General features: G+C 30.1%; 1 protein-coding gene across 1 annotated transcript; it reads right to left on the reverse strand.

The window, feature by feature from the left end:
- Positions 1-1,804: 1,804 nt before the first annotated feature.
- LOC141716593 (AP2-like ethylene-responsive transcription factor At1g16060) lies at positions 1,805-4,760 on the reverse strand. Its single transcript, XM_074518785.1, has 8 exons — positions 4,509-4,760; positions 4,267-4,349; positions 4,139-4,147; positions 3,956-4,044; positions 3,804-3,877; positions 3,643-3,693; positions 3,182-3,258; positions 1,805-2,471 (listed from the first exon to the last, which is right to left on the reverse strand). Exons 1-8 carry the CDS (start codon positions 4,664-4,666, stop codon positions 1,939-1,941), a joined length of 1,074 nt encoding a protein of 357 aa, XP_074374886.1. The 5' UTR covers positions 4,667-4,760; the 3' UTR covers positions 1,805-1,938.
- Positions 4,761-19,298: the final 14,538 nt, after the last annotated feature.

Raw genomic sequence — 19,298 nt, forward strand, 5'->3', positions numbered from 1 at the left:
CGATGCCTCCAAATGGCTACCGTAATTGATAATTTGCTGTAACTATATAGTCAAAAGATCCATGTAACCAACCTCAAAACAACAGTTTTCCTAATGGTGAAGCTTACGGCTAATTTGATGATCTACTGTGTCACTTGTTCTCGATACTTTCTGAGACGCTAAAAATGCACCTTACAGAAATCTGCTTATAGAGCAGTGGCCTGGACTAGGTACATTGTTGTTTTGACTGTTATTAATCTGCTTCACCTGATTGAAATCCAGGCATGGAGTGGTAACTTGGACTCACGCTACTCTGGTTAATGTAAGCGTTAAAGTAACCAACAAATCTAGACCTTAATATATTAGAGAAAAACCTCAATTTGATCTTATATCATAATCTGACAGTTACTTATCAGCATGGTACTTCTGAAGAGTGATTTGATTACCATGTGAAGGACTTGGTAAGAAAAGATCGATGAACAAAAAATGTCGTAAATTTTTCCATTTCTGGTTAAAATGGTTAAGTACAGTAGTTAAATGTTCATCCTGCCCGCAAGGGTTGGCTCAGTTGGTTAAAGAGGAATAATTATTCTGTTAGTCACATGTTCGAATCTAATCCCGCTGGAGGAGGAGAATTGACGAGGAACGGAAAGAGTATGTATTATTATTAACTTGTGTAGCTAAATTTTCTGGGATTAAGAAGGAGAAAGTTAGCTTGTGACTGAAACCTAAAATAACCACTCCATATAGGACACAAATTCATAGCTGTAGAGTTAGATTATAAGTAGCTGAATGTGGTTGATCTAGTAATTAATCAGGGTGCACCCATGGGCATATGATAAGTACTAAAACTTATAAAGTTTGAAGTGTTTTGATCGGTGTATTTGTTGTAAATGCAGGAGGGTCCATCATTATTATTAAAAAGGGTTGATCAATCAAAACAAGTTAAAATTATAGAAATTTGTATTTAGTATGTCATTGACAAGTTTGTGCTTAGTGTATGGTCACTGACACATCACATAAAAACCGATTAATCAAACCAAAAGTCAAAGTACAAATCTTTTAATTGCGGATTTTCTGGTTTAATTAAGTTAATTGTCAAAGTAAACAACATATGTCATGTTGTTTATTTTGTGGCCAGAAATAAACCATTCACGGATCAGTCTCTTTGGCAAACTGGTTTGGTAAACTTAATAGATATCGTTAAATATTCAATCATGAACTCCAATTTCTCTACGTTAGTATTTGTTTTCTAAATTATATATAAATTACTATGTTTATCAAAAAAATGTATGTTTGTCCATGATTTCTATTGGTCATATTTTGTTGGACAAATCATAATTTAGTCTTAAAACAAACCAAACAAATTACACTGAAGTAGGAATAACTCTGGCTTTCCTGAAAAAACAAATAGTTTACCAAAAAAATGAACATTGACTTGTAGGGAAAAAGACTAAGAAATGTATGAATTTTTATACATACTTGAGAATTTACACAGTAGTACTAAGTACCACGAATTCATGCTTGCACCTGAAGCGTATTAGTTGCGGGTTTCTACGATCCTTTTATAATAATGTGATTCTATAATTTGTAGACGATATAATTTGTAGACGAATAAGCATGCATGTTGATCCCATTTCATTATCAAAAAAATTATATATATCTTACGTATCAATATTTATGAACGATTTTTGAAACCGTTTTGGAATAACACTTCATTATCTCATGGCTTACACTGGTCTTTTGCAGAGAGAATATTAGAGCTTCATGATAGATGATAGAAACTTAAAAAAAATTAATATAACTAATGAATGGAACCTGATAATTGAGTATATATATTTATCTGTAATTACAAATAAATGAACAAAACAGGAGCTGAAAACTCCCATAATTTAGCATGTAAAAAAACATTTAACTGCAAAAAATAAAAGTTACAAATTAATCTGAAATGTTCTTAAATTATGCATCCAGCCCACATTGGAACATAGGTGATGCAAATGCATGTAAATCTCCAAAAATAATATCTTCTCCCTCACCATAATGACCAGAGTCATGACATGCAAAATACGTCTGAATATCATCCGGGAAGCTCCCTCGAGGGCCCTCGGATTCCGATGGCGTCGACGGGCAATCGACCGTCGATGTTCTCTCCAGCATTTCTTTAAATTTAGAGGACTGCAGAAGAAGGCCTAATGCAGAAGATGCTGTTGCCCCGTGATCAGGTACTGCAGGTACATTTTTTGTTTCTGCAGAGCTAGAACTTTCGGGTTGCTGATAATTAATCGCAAAATTTTGGTTACGGTTTTGCATGGGGATAGTATCAGAATTATCAGTTTGCATTTGGTGAATGTTGTTAGGGTTGGTGCTGTCATTGTTCTGGTTTGGTTTTAACCATTTTATGTAACGGCTGAGGTCGAAATTGGTAACGGCGTTAAGTCCGCGGTACTCGATAGCTGCCATGTCGTATGCAGTTGCGGCCTCTTCTTGAGTGGCTAAAATGCAAATAAATCAAGAATGCGTAAGTTGCGGGCAGTTTTACAGATTTCAGAAATCGAAATTATTCGGTTCAGATATCGATTTGCGATTTATCACATTATTTTTGAAAAATCGGATAATTTATCGGCAACTAATCGGACAAATATTTTTCACCGATTTTTGAGCGATTTATCGACGATTTTTTAAAAATTGGCCAATTTTTATAACAAAGGTTGCGAGATAATTTGAATTGATTCGGGGTGAATTAAGGGAAAACATAAATTGGCATGAGAAATTTGGTTGGAAGAATTGAATATTAATGTAACACGATAAATAGTAGGGGTGATGCAGTTGAAGTTGGTGATCTACACTACACATGTAGATATGTCATCCATGTAACTTTGTCTATTGAGGTAGCTGGCCTGGACACTAACGTTTACTTTAAAATATATGGAAGGTAAACGAAGAAAGTGATTGTAGCGGAGACGATCCGGAACAATCGATTATTAGAGTATACGTATCACGGAACGTTCAGGACCCTTCACGTATGTATATCGAAATCTCTACTATATACATACTATTGATATCGAAATCTCTACTATATACATACTATTGAAAGTTCTGCGATATAGATATGATATGATGCAATAATCGATTGTTTGATCGATCAGCTTACGTTATGTATTTTGAGAAGAAATGGAAGATAAGAGTAATGTAAAAGAATTACCATAAGTTCCAAGGTACAAGTATTTGTTGCCAAAGACACGGCCAATTCGAGCTTCCCATTTGCCATTATGATGGTGCCTACACATTAAAACACCGTCAAAATTAGTATAGCTCCCATGATCCCATCATAATGTTCACAAGTGGTATCAAAAATCAACACACTGTGTGTATGCATATAATTGTTATGGGCATCCAACTAATATTTGGTACTGCTACTTTGACCCCCAATCCCAACTGTTATTAAGAAAATGTAATTTTAAGATTCTCCGAATCTCGTAAAATGGTCGATCGCAGAAATTTAAATGAACTCGTTAAGACTTTCGGTTATAAGTAAAATGTTGAGAGTCGGACGACAAGTCATGTCCTACGTTATTCAGACTCGTCTAGAAGCGTCCGACATGGATACGTGTACAAGTATAGACGCCTTATTATATGTAAAATGTTGAAAATTATTTTCAGTACCTTGCTACACCTCTGTATTTGGATACTCCGCGGGAGAAGCCACTGCTCTTTCTGCAACAAGTTTTCAGAATCACAGTTGTTCATATTTGACAAAACATACTGCAATAGAATAAAAATACAGACACCAGAAAACAATGCATCAGGCTTATAATTTGTTTTACCTCCTCAGTGATCCAATGTACTCTTCTTTTGACATTCCATCCATTTCTTTTATTTCTTCTTCGTAAGTTGATAGCTATGAGATAACATCAAATCTTTAGTTTCAGACACTTGAATATGACTACAACATTAGATCAATAGTCGCGAAATTTACAGGGAAATTGAGGGTAGTTTCTTGTCCCCAGTACTTTAATGCTGCTAAGTCGTATGCATGTGCTGCTGCTACTTCAGCGTCGTAAGCCCCTGCGTCAAAATCCAACAAGAGGATGTTATTATTTTCTCCGATTTTGATTTATCAAGTTAAGTGTTTGCACATTTCCGAGATAATGATGCTTACCTAGATAAACTGCATTTTTCAGTTGAATTTCGCCATCAGAACCAACAAAACAACAAATGTGGGCTGATCAGTAAAATTTTAAACTACAAGATTTCATTAAAAAGACACAATTGATTAAAAAACTTAACCTTGTCTGCCTTTCTTGCTCTGTGATTCATTCCAGCAGTTCTTATCCCACAAATGCGCTTCATAACGCCCTGTCCACCGGTGCCTAAAATGTTCACCAATCGCACAAATAACACGATATCATAATTTTAGTAATGCACAACGTATTTGTTGAGTAACCAACTCATCTAAAACCTTAAAGCGTCAGAATAAGACCTCAACAGTATCTTATGTTATTCAACAATCGTGAGTCGTTTGAACATACCTTGTGACACCCCTATATATGGAGCTACGTTGCGGTGGAGAGTCTCGTGGCACACTTTTTCGAGTCCGTTTCGTCTTAGCAGTGGTGCTAGCACCATTGGCAATGGGGGTGCTAGCAATGTTGTTCTTGTGTTGTGAAGAATGTGAGAGCTTTGTCATTATAGAAAAAAATGAAACAAGATAAAAATGTAGTAGCAAGTTTGTAAGAAGAATAAGTAGAGGGGATGGGAGTAAAAGAGAAATAATGAAACTGACCCTTGAATAAATAACAACAAAAATGAGATTTATAAGTAACACAAGAAAGTGGAAAATATAGTGTAAGGGTCCTGTTTCGTGGCAATAGTGTGCCGGTTAAAGTTTATCTAACATACTAATTCTATATTTTAAGGGCCCATATTTATAAAAAAGAAAATATTACCCTTATGTGAATTCGCGGAAAGAAGTAAAGCCCTTCCGCAAAAAATATCCTTAAATCTGGGTAAAAAATAACGTTCTAAGATATATAAAATAATATGTTATATATGACTTATATAACACCCGATTGAGGAGAATGAGCACCCTATTATGAACCGGGTGCTATTATATTGGGTCAGAGTGAATAAGGGCCGGCAAATTAGAGAAGAGAGCCGGCTATGGGCTTCAGTTTCTACTTTGTCCTAACTTCTTTTGTTTGACTTGCTGTTTTACTTAAGGGTAATTCTTCTTGGAATTTTATAAACTATTTTATGGAGAGCTAATCAGATTTGAGTCCATTGGATTAGATATAATATAATAAACGATTTCTTTTCTAATTTAGATTATTTGTCACTATAGATTTATTGTGTAGCTGACCATTTCTCCGACAACTCGGTCAAATTTCGTTTCAAAATATGAAAGTACTCGAAATCTATTTATTAAACAAAGTACTACAATTTATTGGTGCACTTATTAACAAAGAGAAATAATCGAGTCTCAAAACGGTTATCAAAATAATTCACAAATATTAGAAAGTGTATATTTTATAATCGAGTTACTACTTATTGTGTGCTCTTGGGCACATATTAGAAAACTCGTTATAACTTTATTGATAATTAATGATGAGACCGGATATTGAGTGCATACGTGTGCGTGCATAATTAAACATAATAGCATAATAACTCGTGCGAGGCACGGGTCATTTTCTAGAGTTTTTTTATACATCATGAAATTATAATATTTGTTGAGCAACTCCAACAATATCCGTATATATGCTCTTGAGTCAAATTTTGAAGAAATGGAGATAAATTTTCTCCAACAAACTCCATATCTCCCTCTATAATATTAATATTAGGAGTTTCGAATGTTTTCTCACTTTTAGGAGTGAATATCCCCTCAACTATTATTATATTATATTTTTCTTACCCGTTATTTTATATTTAATGAATGAATATAAACAGGGTAGTAAGTGTACGTTTAAAACGAAATGATTAAAATTAATCTGTAGAATGCCGTTAGTATGTTTACAAATAAAAAGCTACAAATTAACATATATGTTGAATACAGAGTTGACCAAAATCTTGAATTTTATTTAAATAAACTTTATGTACTGCTTTATATTATTACTGAGTTAACTACTAACTTACAATTAACTTACCCAATTTAAAAAGATAAAAAATGCATAACTGAATTTAGAATGACTTGCAATCATAATATACAATAATGCAAAATTTACATTATTGTTAATATTAAAGTTGATTTTAATGAAAAATATTATTTCTTGAAATTCAACGTATGTATGTATGAAAATGTTAGTTTTTTATTTACACTATTGTTAATAAAGTAAGATTAAATTATATGTGTGTGTTAGCATATAAATTATTATATGTTACATCTCTTAGTAATTATGATGGTTTCAATTATTTATATGCTAAATATCTGATTTATGTACATGTATAATCATTATTAACATCTAGTGAGATAATTGATTACTTAAATAACATGCATTTATAATTATTCAAAAATTAAAATTATGTAAGAAATAAATTGCTATATTTTATATATGGTATTCACATTATCACTGACTAACAATTCATATCTATTTTTTACGCAACCGGGTATCAATCATGGTTATAACATAAAAATGAATTATATATTTTTAAGACTTATTATTGATATTCATGATTTTGTTCGAGAATTCGAAATAAAAATTGTATTTATATCGTTATTTAGACCGTTTTTAAGTTTCTTTCATTAGGACTCTAATATTTCTTCATATAATAATTTGACAACATTTTATACTATTCTTCTAAAATTAAAAAAATTTAGTTCGATAAAGTTTTATAAATATCAATTGAACTGGTTAATTTCTTCAAATTATTGAACAATATATGTTTTTTCCTTAAATAATATAAAATGCATTGAATCAAATGATACAATATAATATAGATATAACTTTTATTTGAATAATTCAAAATATTTGTACAATATTATCTTGATCAATGAATATTGTTGATATAAAAGAATTCTTTTTAAAAAGTTAGTTTTTTAAATGAAAAATGAAAAATAAATCAATTTAATATATAATCATAGTTTTAAAAAATCTAGTGAGATCTCATTTCAAATTTCAAATATTCTTAAAATTGGGACAAATTCCCAAAATAATAAAGCGTTACCAGTGAAATTAGTAATTTTAATATAAATAATCAATTTACTTGATCCTATAAAGATCTCAAATACATTAATTTATATTAACATAAGATATTAAAAAATTTCACATGATTGGTAAGATATTCTCGTCGCGCGAACTTGTAATTTAAATTTACTAAACGTAGAATGTGATGATGTTTTTCGGTCGGGTCATGTAGTCAAATTTCGAGTATTTTTTGAACAATGGGCCAAGTTCTAAAATGCATTGACTCATTATAATTCGAATTATCTAAATATGTAATACCAATATAGATTATTTATATATAAACGATTCTATATTCAATAATTTTAAAAATATATATATGTACATTTTAATTACTTTTTATTATAAAAAATATGTTAAAAATATATGAGATATATTTTCAAACTAAACAATGATTAATAAATAAGATAATAATCCATTTATGTATTATGCCTAATTTTATATCTGAAATTCAATTCTTTAAAATTAACTGTACAAATATTCAACCAACTATCCTTTTTTTCGGAATTCAAGTATTTTTAGAGATAAATAAAATATTCATTTAGTACACTTACATATTATGTGTATGATAAAAAACACATTGGACAATATGGTGTAGCGGTAAGGAGCTGTATAGTTGAATGAAATAACTTGAGTTCGATTTCCACAAACCACATTTTTTTTATATAAATATTAAAAACAGAGATAATTTAGTCTTTTTAATGAGACTTTTTAATCTCATGAAATTATAGCCTTGTTCTCCTCTTATATATACAAGAGATATCATGTCACATTCTACTCTTTTACTCTTTGTCTCCATTCTCCATATAATCATTTTCTTTTCTAATTTGAATTCAAATTTACAATTTGACAATGAAAATATTAAGAGTGAATTTATTCTGAAAGTGTCATTGATAAATCTTATTAAAAAAAATTATTTTTTTTATGAAATATGTGTCACTTTATATTTACATGTATTCTTGAAATAGAGGGACGGTCAATGAGTGTGTCATGTAGTTTATCTGTTTAAGAAAGATCAAATATAGTGTATTTAAAAAAAATACTCTAAAAAATCGCTCTAAATATTTTTAAAGTCGGTGAAATGATCATATAATATACTCCCAAATTAAGGATAACATTACTTTGTAATATGACCCATGATTACACAATCAGTCTCCTAACAATTAATTAAAGGTCGCCATTTGTTCATGCACCAAATGGAGATGGTGCTCTACTATACATTCAAGTTGTATTTGACTAATGGTAATTTGATATAGACCTATTGAGCCAACTAAAGAAAATGAATTTGCTATTTTAGCTTATTGGGTCCCACTTCTCGAATATTCAAATATTTATAATTTGTACTACTATGTGAAAAAAGAAAGAGTCTTGGCTTCTAAAAATATTGAGAGGGTTTGGATCGGTGAGGAACAATGAGTTTCGGGAATGAAAATGAGAGATTGAAACGAGCATTAATGGAAATGTGTATATAAAATGATAATTAAAATATTAAAAAGAGCATGATTTAATAATCTAATAGGAATGAGGTATGAGAATGAGATCCTATTATTAATCATCAAATTGTCAATTCAAATAATATAATATGAGATTGAAGTTTCGATTACCATTAACACGACTCATTAATCACGATCGAAACGGCCTCTTAATATGGGGTACAACACTTGTACTCTTGTAGCCCGTAGTACAGTAACACTGGGAAATAAAGTCACATACATTTCTAAAATATTCAGCTATGTTAAAACTAGAGTATAAATCATGGTTATAAAAATTGGCCGATTTCTATAAAAATTGTCCAATAAATCTCTCAAAAATCAGTCAAAGATATTTGTCCAATTATCGATAATTTTTTTAAAAATCGTCCGATAAATCATAATCGGTACATTTACCGAATAGTTCCGATTTCCGAGATCTGTAACCACGATATAAATGCACAAAAAGACCGGCAGGCCAGGTTTTTATGATACCATGGGTTTTTTTAAAGAAAACCCTTGCCGGGCTTTTCTGACACTGGGCCGGGCCGCTCTAGCCTCTAGGCGCTAAGAATGGAAAAGTGGGCTGTGTAACAACTCTATTGGGCTTGTATTCAAAGGGTTAGGCTTAGGATTCTTGGGTATATAATTTGTGAAGGAGAGTGGGCTTGGTTCATTCACATTTGGATTATGCGAGTCCAGTTTCGTCTACTTTATCATCATAGTCTAATAATATAGACTCCTGTTTCTTAGTTTAAAATGACTCCTGCTAGGTATTTCAAATTTTTTTACGAATTAGTCATAAAATCGATGTGGCATGATGGTAAATATAAAGCGATAAAATTTAATTTGTGTGCGTATGTGTATGCATGTGATTTTTCATAATATTATTTGCAAAGTTACCAATTATATCAGTATTTGAGAAAAAAATTGAAATAGCCTTCCATTATTTTATCAGAGATGCATGAAGACACCGTATCCTGGTTTTAGAGCATCTACAATAAGAGTTTGTCAAAATATTTGTCAGGCTTACCAAATCATCATATATATATATATTAGTATTTTATTTTTTACTCAGTTTTACCAGCATCACAAGAATCCATTACCCTATACAACAAGAGGAAACATTAACCAAATTTCATGCAATCTAGAAGTACTCTCTTCGTCCCCATTTATCTGTATTATTTGACTTTTTGCGGTCAAACTGACCCAGCTTTAATTCAAAATTTCACATATTATGTAATTGAAAATATTTATATAAATTATATCATTAGTAAGTACATTCATTCTATTTTAATATGTATTTTTCAATTTTTCAAAATAATAAATGAATGATATTGTATTTACGATCAGAGTTGAGAATCATAAAAAATCAAACAAGATAGATAATCGAGACGGATGAATCGGGACGACGTAGGGAGTATGTAACAATTACACGACAACCAGCAATTTATATGAACACAAGATCAAATATGACATAAATTTTCAGCTATGCTTGGCGCCAGGCAATGTGGGCCGGGATAGCAACTTAACAGGCCTTATAGCTTCCGATGCAAATACGCTACGCCTAATTTGAAGGCTTATTGGACTTGTAGATGTGTATAATAGTCACGAAAAATTGGGCTTGGTTTATTCACATTTGAGTTTTGTGAGCCCACTTTCGTTTTCGCTTAATTTATCGGAGCCTTGTGGTTTTTAAATTAAAAACTCACTGATTTTATTAGTATGCCTGATTATTAATTTCATTAAAAAAAGGAATTTCAGTTTTATGTTAATGATTGGAGATCGAATTAAAATGAATGTACCTAGACATATAAAAAATACTAAGTGAGTTGAATTTATAACTTTATTGTGAAAGATTAACTATAAAAGTGTTATAATGCCAATATAAAATTATGGAAAGAGACATCTCAAGGTGTTAGAGGAAGGTTTTTCCCGATCTTATATTAGTATTTGAAAAAAAAATTGAAAAAAGGTTATGTGTTCTAACCGTGAAAATTTAATTATTATTATTTCATTATTGTTTAAATTAATTAAATGAAAGGACCGAATTGAAAATCAAATGGACATTATTTGTTTCGACTTTTTTTGTCACATTTGTTACGACTTCAGTAATACATAGTATAATATTTTCAAAGTTAAGATTAATTATAATATTGACATAAATACTTATATCCAAATTATTCATTTAACGTGGACAAATTTACAAATAAAATAATGAAAGGGTTCCCTGTTTTTATTGTAACGGTATAGATGCATGCCGTCTCAAGTTCAAAATAAACATTATTAGAGCCTTAATTTGAGACTAGCGAATCGAGTTTAAAGTCGGGCGTAATTCGAGTCTAGATTAATTTAGTCGAGCCGAACCGGGTCGTTTGACAAATTGAGCCTAAACTTTTGTCTGAACTCGACTCGTTTAATTTCACGAGTCTAGCTGAGTTAGTTCGTTCAACTAAACAAACTAGTTTTAAAGAGTCGGACGTGTCGTCTCGTTTAATTTTACATTTTATCATGCTAAAATCTCTAACCCCAAACTTGACTCGTTTAATTTTATGAGTCGAGTCGAGCCGAAACCTCTGCTCGAACTCGGCTTATTTAATTAAATGAACTAAATAATGCTCATTTAAACGAGTTCAAGCCACGCAAGCTTGTGAGCCGCCCAACTCGAATTATAACCCCCAGCTGACAATCAAATTATACAGCAGACACCACATAGTTGGCTATTTGGTATCTTTAGTCTTTGACTTTGTTATGATTAGACATTCATAGTTGGCTATTTGCGCTATTTGCTTGTCCGGATAGTGTCAAACTCCCTTCTCTAATGAGCAAGCTGTTTATTTTTTTCAGTGATCAAGTTAGTCAATTTAAGTATATAAATTTGATGAATTTCATCGTTTAAAAGTTAAATAAGACAACTACTTGGAGTTTAAAAAATAACTGGCTTAACAAGCCGGAAGACATGTTTAGCAAGCTAGTGGTGCATAATAATGCAGTACATGGGTCCAGGTAGAGCGGGCAATTATATACATATAATATATAAAAAATCTATTTTATTGTCTAATTAAATAAAATATGGAGAGTGTATATATAAATATATATATATATATATATATTTACATAATATTTTATAAAAACTTGTAAATATTTATATTATATTTATATTATATACATAAATATATGTATGTGTTATATATATTAATTTATAAATATATTTATCTCGTATAATTTCGTGTACTTTCGTATACCTAAATTGAAACACATATCTGACACTAAACTATCGTGTAATTTCGTGTTCGTGTACATTCGTGTTTCTTGTACTAAAAATTAAAACTCATATCCGTATTTTTCGTGTCGTTTCGTGTCGTGTTCACGTGTCGTGTACCAAATTGCCCGCTCTAGGTCCAGGCCGTCCAGCTATATAAGGTCAAATTGTTGGGCTGATAGGTATGGGTGATCGCGATCCGTTTTGATTCGGTTTATATATTAAATTGGAATCAAATCGTATAATTGTGGTTTTGAAAAAATTCATAATAATTCGAATCTAGTAACCGATAAAACCAAGACATTCGGTTCAATTTTATTATGTTCGGTTTAACCGATTTTGTCGATTTATAACATGTCTTATTAGTGAACTTGATAAATAAAATAACATTTATTCTTTTTTTTTGACATGCACCTTTTTCTTCTATTTAAACTTTCTTTCTTACAATTTACATAATTAATAATATAATTATGTATTCTTTCATAGTAAAGTATATCACTCGTATTAATTGCAAATGACTAATATTAATAAAATGTTGATCAAATAGTTGCAATAACGAATGTTCAATGTAAAAGAAATAAAAAGTCTTCAACATTATTTTTAAAGGAAGGTAACAGATGATTTATTAAAATGTATGATAAGTTCGTAATTATTTAATGAAATTTAACACGAATTTAGTTATAGATTATATGATATAATTATTTTACGTTAAATAATCATAAATATAAAACCGTGTATGTGTGTGTATAAATATATATATATATATATATATATATATATATATATTGATGGGGTTTGGATCGAAAGCGAGTTGAGTTAAGGTCAAATCAAAACCAACTCATAACATGCCATTTTTTAAAGTAGTTGAACCGTAACCACAAATCATATTTCAATTTCGGTTTCGATTAATATAATATCGGTTCGTTTATACAAATTATGCGGTTTAAAGCTAACTGTGATCACCCCTGATGATTGGATTGGTTTTCTTCCACTTCATGGATTTAAATAACAATCCTCATGGAGGATCATCTATACTGTATTATAATATACGAAATATTAAAACTTTGGTATTCGGTCGGTCGGTACTTGGTGAAAATACTTAATTACCCTTACTTAATTATTTTAATTCTAATTATTGGGGTCGATCAATTAAATTCTAATTCTAATTGATATTGAAGTCAACTATCTCTATTGATTTACCAATTTTAATTCTATTTTATATCGAATTCTATATCAATATAATTTATATTAAATTCAACTTTTTCTACCAATTTATATTTTAATTCATATCGAGTTTATATATTATTCTAATTTGTTACTTCGGACTAAATAATAAGCAAACTAAATATAATTATTAATATTTAGTTGATATGTCATGTGAATCGGGTTAAGATAAAATAATAATATTATCAGTCCTCCTAAAAAAATTATACAAATGATTTTGGATAAACAAAATAATATATTTATTTATCCAAGATAAAAAAATACATTATACAATTGATTCAAACTAACACAAAACTAAAATAAAAATACAATTCGACAAACAAAAATAAATTAATAGATGCTAATTATTCAGTCTAAAATAAAATTATCTTATTGATGAAAGTGTTTGTCCTAAATCCAATCATGTATGATGAGTCACGACGAACTTTCTTGTATTCTTATTTGATTTCATTAATATTAATAAAAGACTTGTTTTGGTTTTATTATGGGCTTTATCTATTTAAAGTGTTTTCAATAAGATGTTTCATAATTTAGAGTAAAACTTCTAGAATTATAATGAGATTGTAATAGCGAGATCTAGAAGATAATAACTTTAGACTTAAACAGTTCATGATCATAGGATAACTAATCGGAAGTCAGTGAATCCTCAAAGATTGGTACATACTATGATTGCTCCCTTTAGGAGGATGTCTGTTTTCATAGGCATTTGTGTGGTGACGTTATAGCTATTATGTAGGTGCTTATTAGGAAATAAGTTCACTAAACATGACTCGATAAGTTGGACAACTAATGGAGATTACTCACGTGTCTATAGTTATTCACTGAGTGATAGTTGTACAAGTGTCCTTAGACTTGAAATCGTTAAAGTTATCTTGTATATAATGAACTGTGCTTTGGTTTAGTCCTTAGTCTCAAAGACATCCATTAGGTGTATTATGGGCATAGGGATTTGTGTATGGAGATAGTTAACGTCAATAGAGGATCTACCCCTTCCAGTATAGCAAGAGAATATCCTATGTTATTCTTAGTATGTGAGTTCTGAAATCTCTGGACAGAGTGTATGAAATTAGAAAGGAGTTTCTAATTTGCATTAATATGAACTTTGCATTATGAATAAGAAATCATATGATTAAATTTGATAGGTCTGACACGAGATCCATGCCTTGTATTTAATCAGGATATTGTAAGGATAAAAGGAATTCATTGTACAGTAACTAGTCACTACATGTTCTTGGTATTCTAAGCAGTAAATTCATATTATCCGGATAGTCGCGATATGTTGAGAAGCATCATTCACGATGTAGAATAAATATAATTAATTAGTTAATTATATTTAATAAATTTTAGAATTCATATAAATAATAAATAGAAGGTTTATTATTATTTATTTCTACTACCGCCTTAATATTAAATCTACAGGGTCACATCATAAAAAGATTAATTTATTGATGAAGGTATTTTGAGAGAGTAAATTGTTTTCTAAAGAGTTTAGAAAAATAACAATGATTCAAATAGTTTTAATTATTATTTAAACATTTTATAAGATAAAGTGTGAGATTTATATAATAATATATATTGATATATTAATTATATGAAAACCTATTGAACCCTATATAAAGAATGAGATGAGAAGGGTTTTGGTATGCACTTGTGTTTCTGTGAAAACTTAGTTGCCACCTTCTCCTTTTTCTTCATCTCTCTCTCTCTCAAAAGAAAAATGCACCGCTTTTATAAAGTTTCATCTTTATAAAAGCTTCATCGAAGGATTATTCTTGGTGGATACCAGTAGAGTGTTTCATACTCTGAGGAGCAACTGCTAATATTCATTGTTATAAAGTTTCGATTTTCAAGGTATGATTACGATTCCTCCGCTTCCTTGATTTTATATGTTTTTTTATATGTGCGATACATGGTTTTACGAAATAATTGTTATATCATGCTTCTGCTCGTCCGTAAATTTCTTCAATTGATCCACACTTAAAAAAAATTCAAATTAAACTAAAAATAATTAGTTTGATTCGGTCGGCGTATTAGGCATCAAACTAAAATAAAATAATATAAACCACTGATCCGAGATAAATCAAATTAAAATTAGATTAAGTATAATTTATACCCTATTGATGTGAACTAAAAATCAAATTTTAATTAAAACATAAATATTTTTTTTAAAATACACATAGAATTATCAATAAAATTAAATCGTTCAATCAGTAATATTGTCTTTTTCAAATATCTTTTATAAAATTATTGTTAATCGATTAAGTAATCAATATGCTAAAATAATTTTTTTTAAGGTCCTAACATAGTGAAGACATTATATTTTTACCCTCGATAAAATAATAATTTCGTTATAATAACATTTCCCTCATTACCAATGCTATCACAATAAATAAGTTTAAATGTTTTAAAAAATTATGAACATGTATGTCTACTAATATAATTATTATGAAGTCATATCATTTAAAATTTTAAATGAACAAAATTAAAAACTGAATTCAAATTTTAAAACAAAAATTATATAATATTAAGAAAATTTGTGCGACCCGTGCATTGCACGAGTTTTAAGCTAGTATATTATTATACCCCTCTATCTCTTTTTACTATTTTTAGTTTAATTGTCATTTCTTTTGAAAAAGTGTTCCTGAATAGTACACTTTTCTTTTAATATATGTTTTAATAAATTTTAAAAAATTATTTCCATAACTCCTTCTTTATTCTAATAGAAAAAAAAAATTAATAAGAACAAATTCGGGTACCAAGCGAGGCCCAATCCTTAACTTTTGGGGAGATATAACAAATCAGTGCCACTTTTAAAAAGATGCTAGCATTTTATTTAGAATAATTTAATATTAAGGCAATGAAATTTAAGAAAAAAGTTCATAAATTTTCTACGCTATAATACATATTTTAACAATTCGTAGAAGATGTGTTGTGCAAGTTTTCAAAGTTTCAAAATTAATAAATAAATCAGACATAATTGTCTTTATTTAAATTCAAAAACACAGTTTTCATATTCAACCGTTGTTTAAAATAATAGTTTGAATTTGAAAATAAAAATCAAGAAGCAAAAAATATTTAATTTTGTGAAAGTTAAGAGTGTTAAATGCGTAATAGAGTAAAATAATTTTTTCTTTCGATTTGCTAAATTGCACAATAATAAAAATTAATAAAATTCGGGTCCACTTGTATGTCAGTGTCATGCATGTTCAAAAAATCCGAAAACCGAAATCCAATCCGATACGATCCAGAAAAAACTCCGAAAAGCCCGACCCAAAAAAAACCCGGCCCAGTTCAACCCGCGGGCCTTAGGGATGACAATTTATACCGAACCGATGGATACCCGATCCGTACCGATCCAATCGGGTTTTTCCGAACCCGAATATTTCGGGTTTGGATTCGTGTTCGGGTTTGATTTTTAAACCCGAACCATTTTCGGGTTGGGTTTGGTTTTAAGGCATACCGTTTCGAACCCGACCCGAAAACCCGAAACCCGTTCCGACCTGAACCTGATCTGAAACCGGTGTTAATATATAATTAATATTTTATATTTTATAAGTAATAATATAATATATTACTAATATTAGTACTAAAAAATTATACTTTTTACAAACTATTGCATTAAAGTTGTTTAAATATGTTTTAGCAGCATTTTCACTACAAGTATACTAAAGATCAAGATTGTTGCATTATTTTAGCAACAATTTTATTCGTAGAGGTATATTATCCATTGTCTTCTCAAAACCCTCTAATTCAATCCCAAAAATATCAATATCGTAATTAGGGACGAGCGCGGTACGGGCGGTGTGGTTTTTTTCCTCAAACCGCAAACCAAACCGCACATACGGTTTGATCAAATTTCCAAACTGCAAACGCACCGCGTACCCTTAAAAACCGCATAAACCACACCACGAAAATGCGGTGCGGTGTGGTGCGGTTCAGTGCGGTTTATACATTACAAGTTCAAAAAAATTAAATAAATATAAAACTTAAATTTAAATTAAATTTCTGAATAATATAACAAAGTCGTCAATATTCTTCAATAATACAAATTATACATTACACACCGTAAAGTTTATCATAGAAGTTTGGTTCGACAATTAAATGAGTTCACTATTAAATAGTTGGCTTTGTACCCTGTATCTGATTATTTTTGAAGAAACACAAACAGGATGATCACTACGCAACAATCGATCTTGCAGAAACAAGATGATCACTAAGCAAGCACTGCCGGTATGTTAAATGGAATCAGACTTAACGAATGAAATCATGAAATTTAAGTATTATATATATATATATATATAAAATATTGCGGTAAGGTGCGGTTTAAACCGCATTTCAGAAATTTAAAACCACAACCTGCACCGCACCGCGCGGTTTATTAAAAATTCAAACAACAACCGCACCACGAAAATTAAAAACCGCATTTTGCGGTGCAGATTGGTGCGGTGAAGACGGTTTTTGCGGTTTGTGCGGTTTTGTGCTCACCCCTAATCATAATATTTATGAGCACTTTGCTCAAACCAGATCCTAGTAAATTTTCACTAGAGTTTGTGCAAATTAAGGTGCAATTTGTTAATGATCTACAAATCCGAATCCGAACCCGAACCCATCGGTTTAGTGGTTCGGGTTTTTCCGGATTCGGGTTCGACAAAAATAATCGGGTTCGGGTTTGGTTTTTGCTAAACCCGTTTCGACCGACCCGATTGCCATCCCTAACGGGCCTTAAATGTGCCTCCTTTTTCTCGAAAATCCAGTCCGGCCCGAAACCCGAAAAATTCGGATAAAAATCCCGATTTAACAAAGCCCAGATAAAAGCCCATATTTAAAAAAGAGCGGATAAATGCCCGGTTCGGCCCAGATAAAAGCCCGATTCGACCCGGATAAAATCCCGGGCATTTTGAAAAGCACGATTAAAAAATCGAATTTATTATATAAATTTTGAAAATATGCAATAATTTTTATAATTTTTAAATTATTATGTTATAATATTAGAAGCAATTAAGGTATATATATTATTTATATATTATATTAAAAAATAATTATTTATTTCGGTGTTTAAACTACTGTATCTGATATATCAAAATATTATTTTCTTAGAAAGTCTGGACTGGCCCAACCCAGCCAAAATTTTAAAAAGCACGACCCGACCCGTTTTAAAAAGACCGGATTTTTTAAAGTCCAAATAAAATCCGTGCTAATGGGCTTAACGTGCATCTTTACACCGTTGACCTCCAAATTATTCTTAAAGGTCAGAACGACATGTATTATTTTTATACTCATAAGTCATAACTCATCATTTAATGCCATAATTAGGAGCAGGAGTTTGCATGCAAACAAATTATTTAATTTAGTTCTTGACAAAAGAAATAGTTGTATAATAATATTTTTATTTATTTTGTTTATAATTATTTTTCCAAATGTAACAATTTAAAAGATATGAAAAGAGTGATTTTTAAAAATATTTAGAATTTACGGAGCTAAGGTAAAAGATTATAGCAAAACTGTTTTCGGCTCAAATATTTCCAAAATTGCGTGTGAACTCAAAGTGGAGTATGTAAATAGACAGACAAAATTGCAAAAATAAAAAACATTATCCATATAATATCCACTAGTATGTCTCTTACGTGTCCACTATGACTTGCCACGTGTACACATGCAAAATCGAAGCCTTCTACGAAGGAGAAGACATAAAATGAAAAATTTGGACAATCTTTATCCATACAAGTGCACACGTTTTATATGTGGAGTTCTCTTTGACACCACTGCAGGTCTCTCCTAGTCTCATTTGACCTCCCCATGATTTATTTTTTTATGAAAAATATTATGGTTACAAAATTATTTTCTTAAATAGTTCTAAAATATTATGTGACAAATTTTATTTGTTAACCAAAAACAATCCCCTCATATTCACATCACCAATTAAATTATTTTATATTATCTTATCAGTCATGACACATCATTTGTTAACATGAATAGAGTGATTAAATCATTAGTTGATATTTGTTACTGTAATAATATTGTGATAATTAGTTGGACATTTTTGAATGTGAAATGTATACATTTTTTAATTAATCCATATGTTAGTTGTCAAAAGAATAAATATATAATTCTTGAAATGATTATGTATTTTTTCTTTGTGGAGAAAAATTTCCCCACAATTTTAATCAAGAATAAGGTTGGAAATAACAA

The sequence above is a fragment of the Apium graveolens genome, chromosome 4, assembly GCF_009905375.1.
Source record: "Apium graveolens cultivar Ventura chromosome 4, ASM990537v1, whole genome shotgun sequence".
Lineage (NCBI taxonomy): Eukaryota > Viridiplantae > Streptophyta > Magnoliopsida > Apiales > Apiaceae > Apium > Apium graveolens.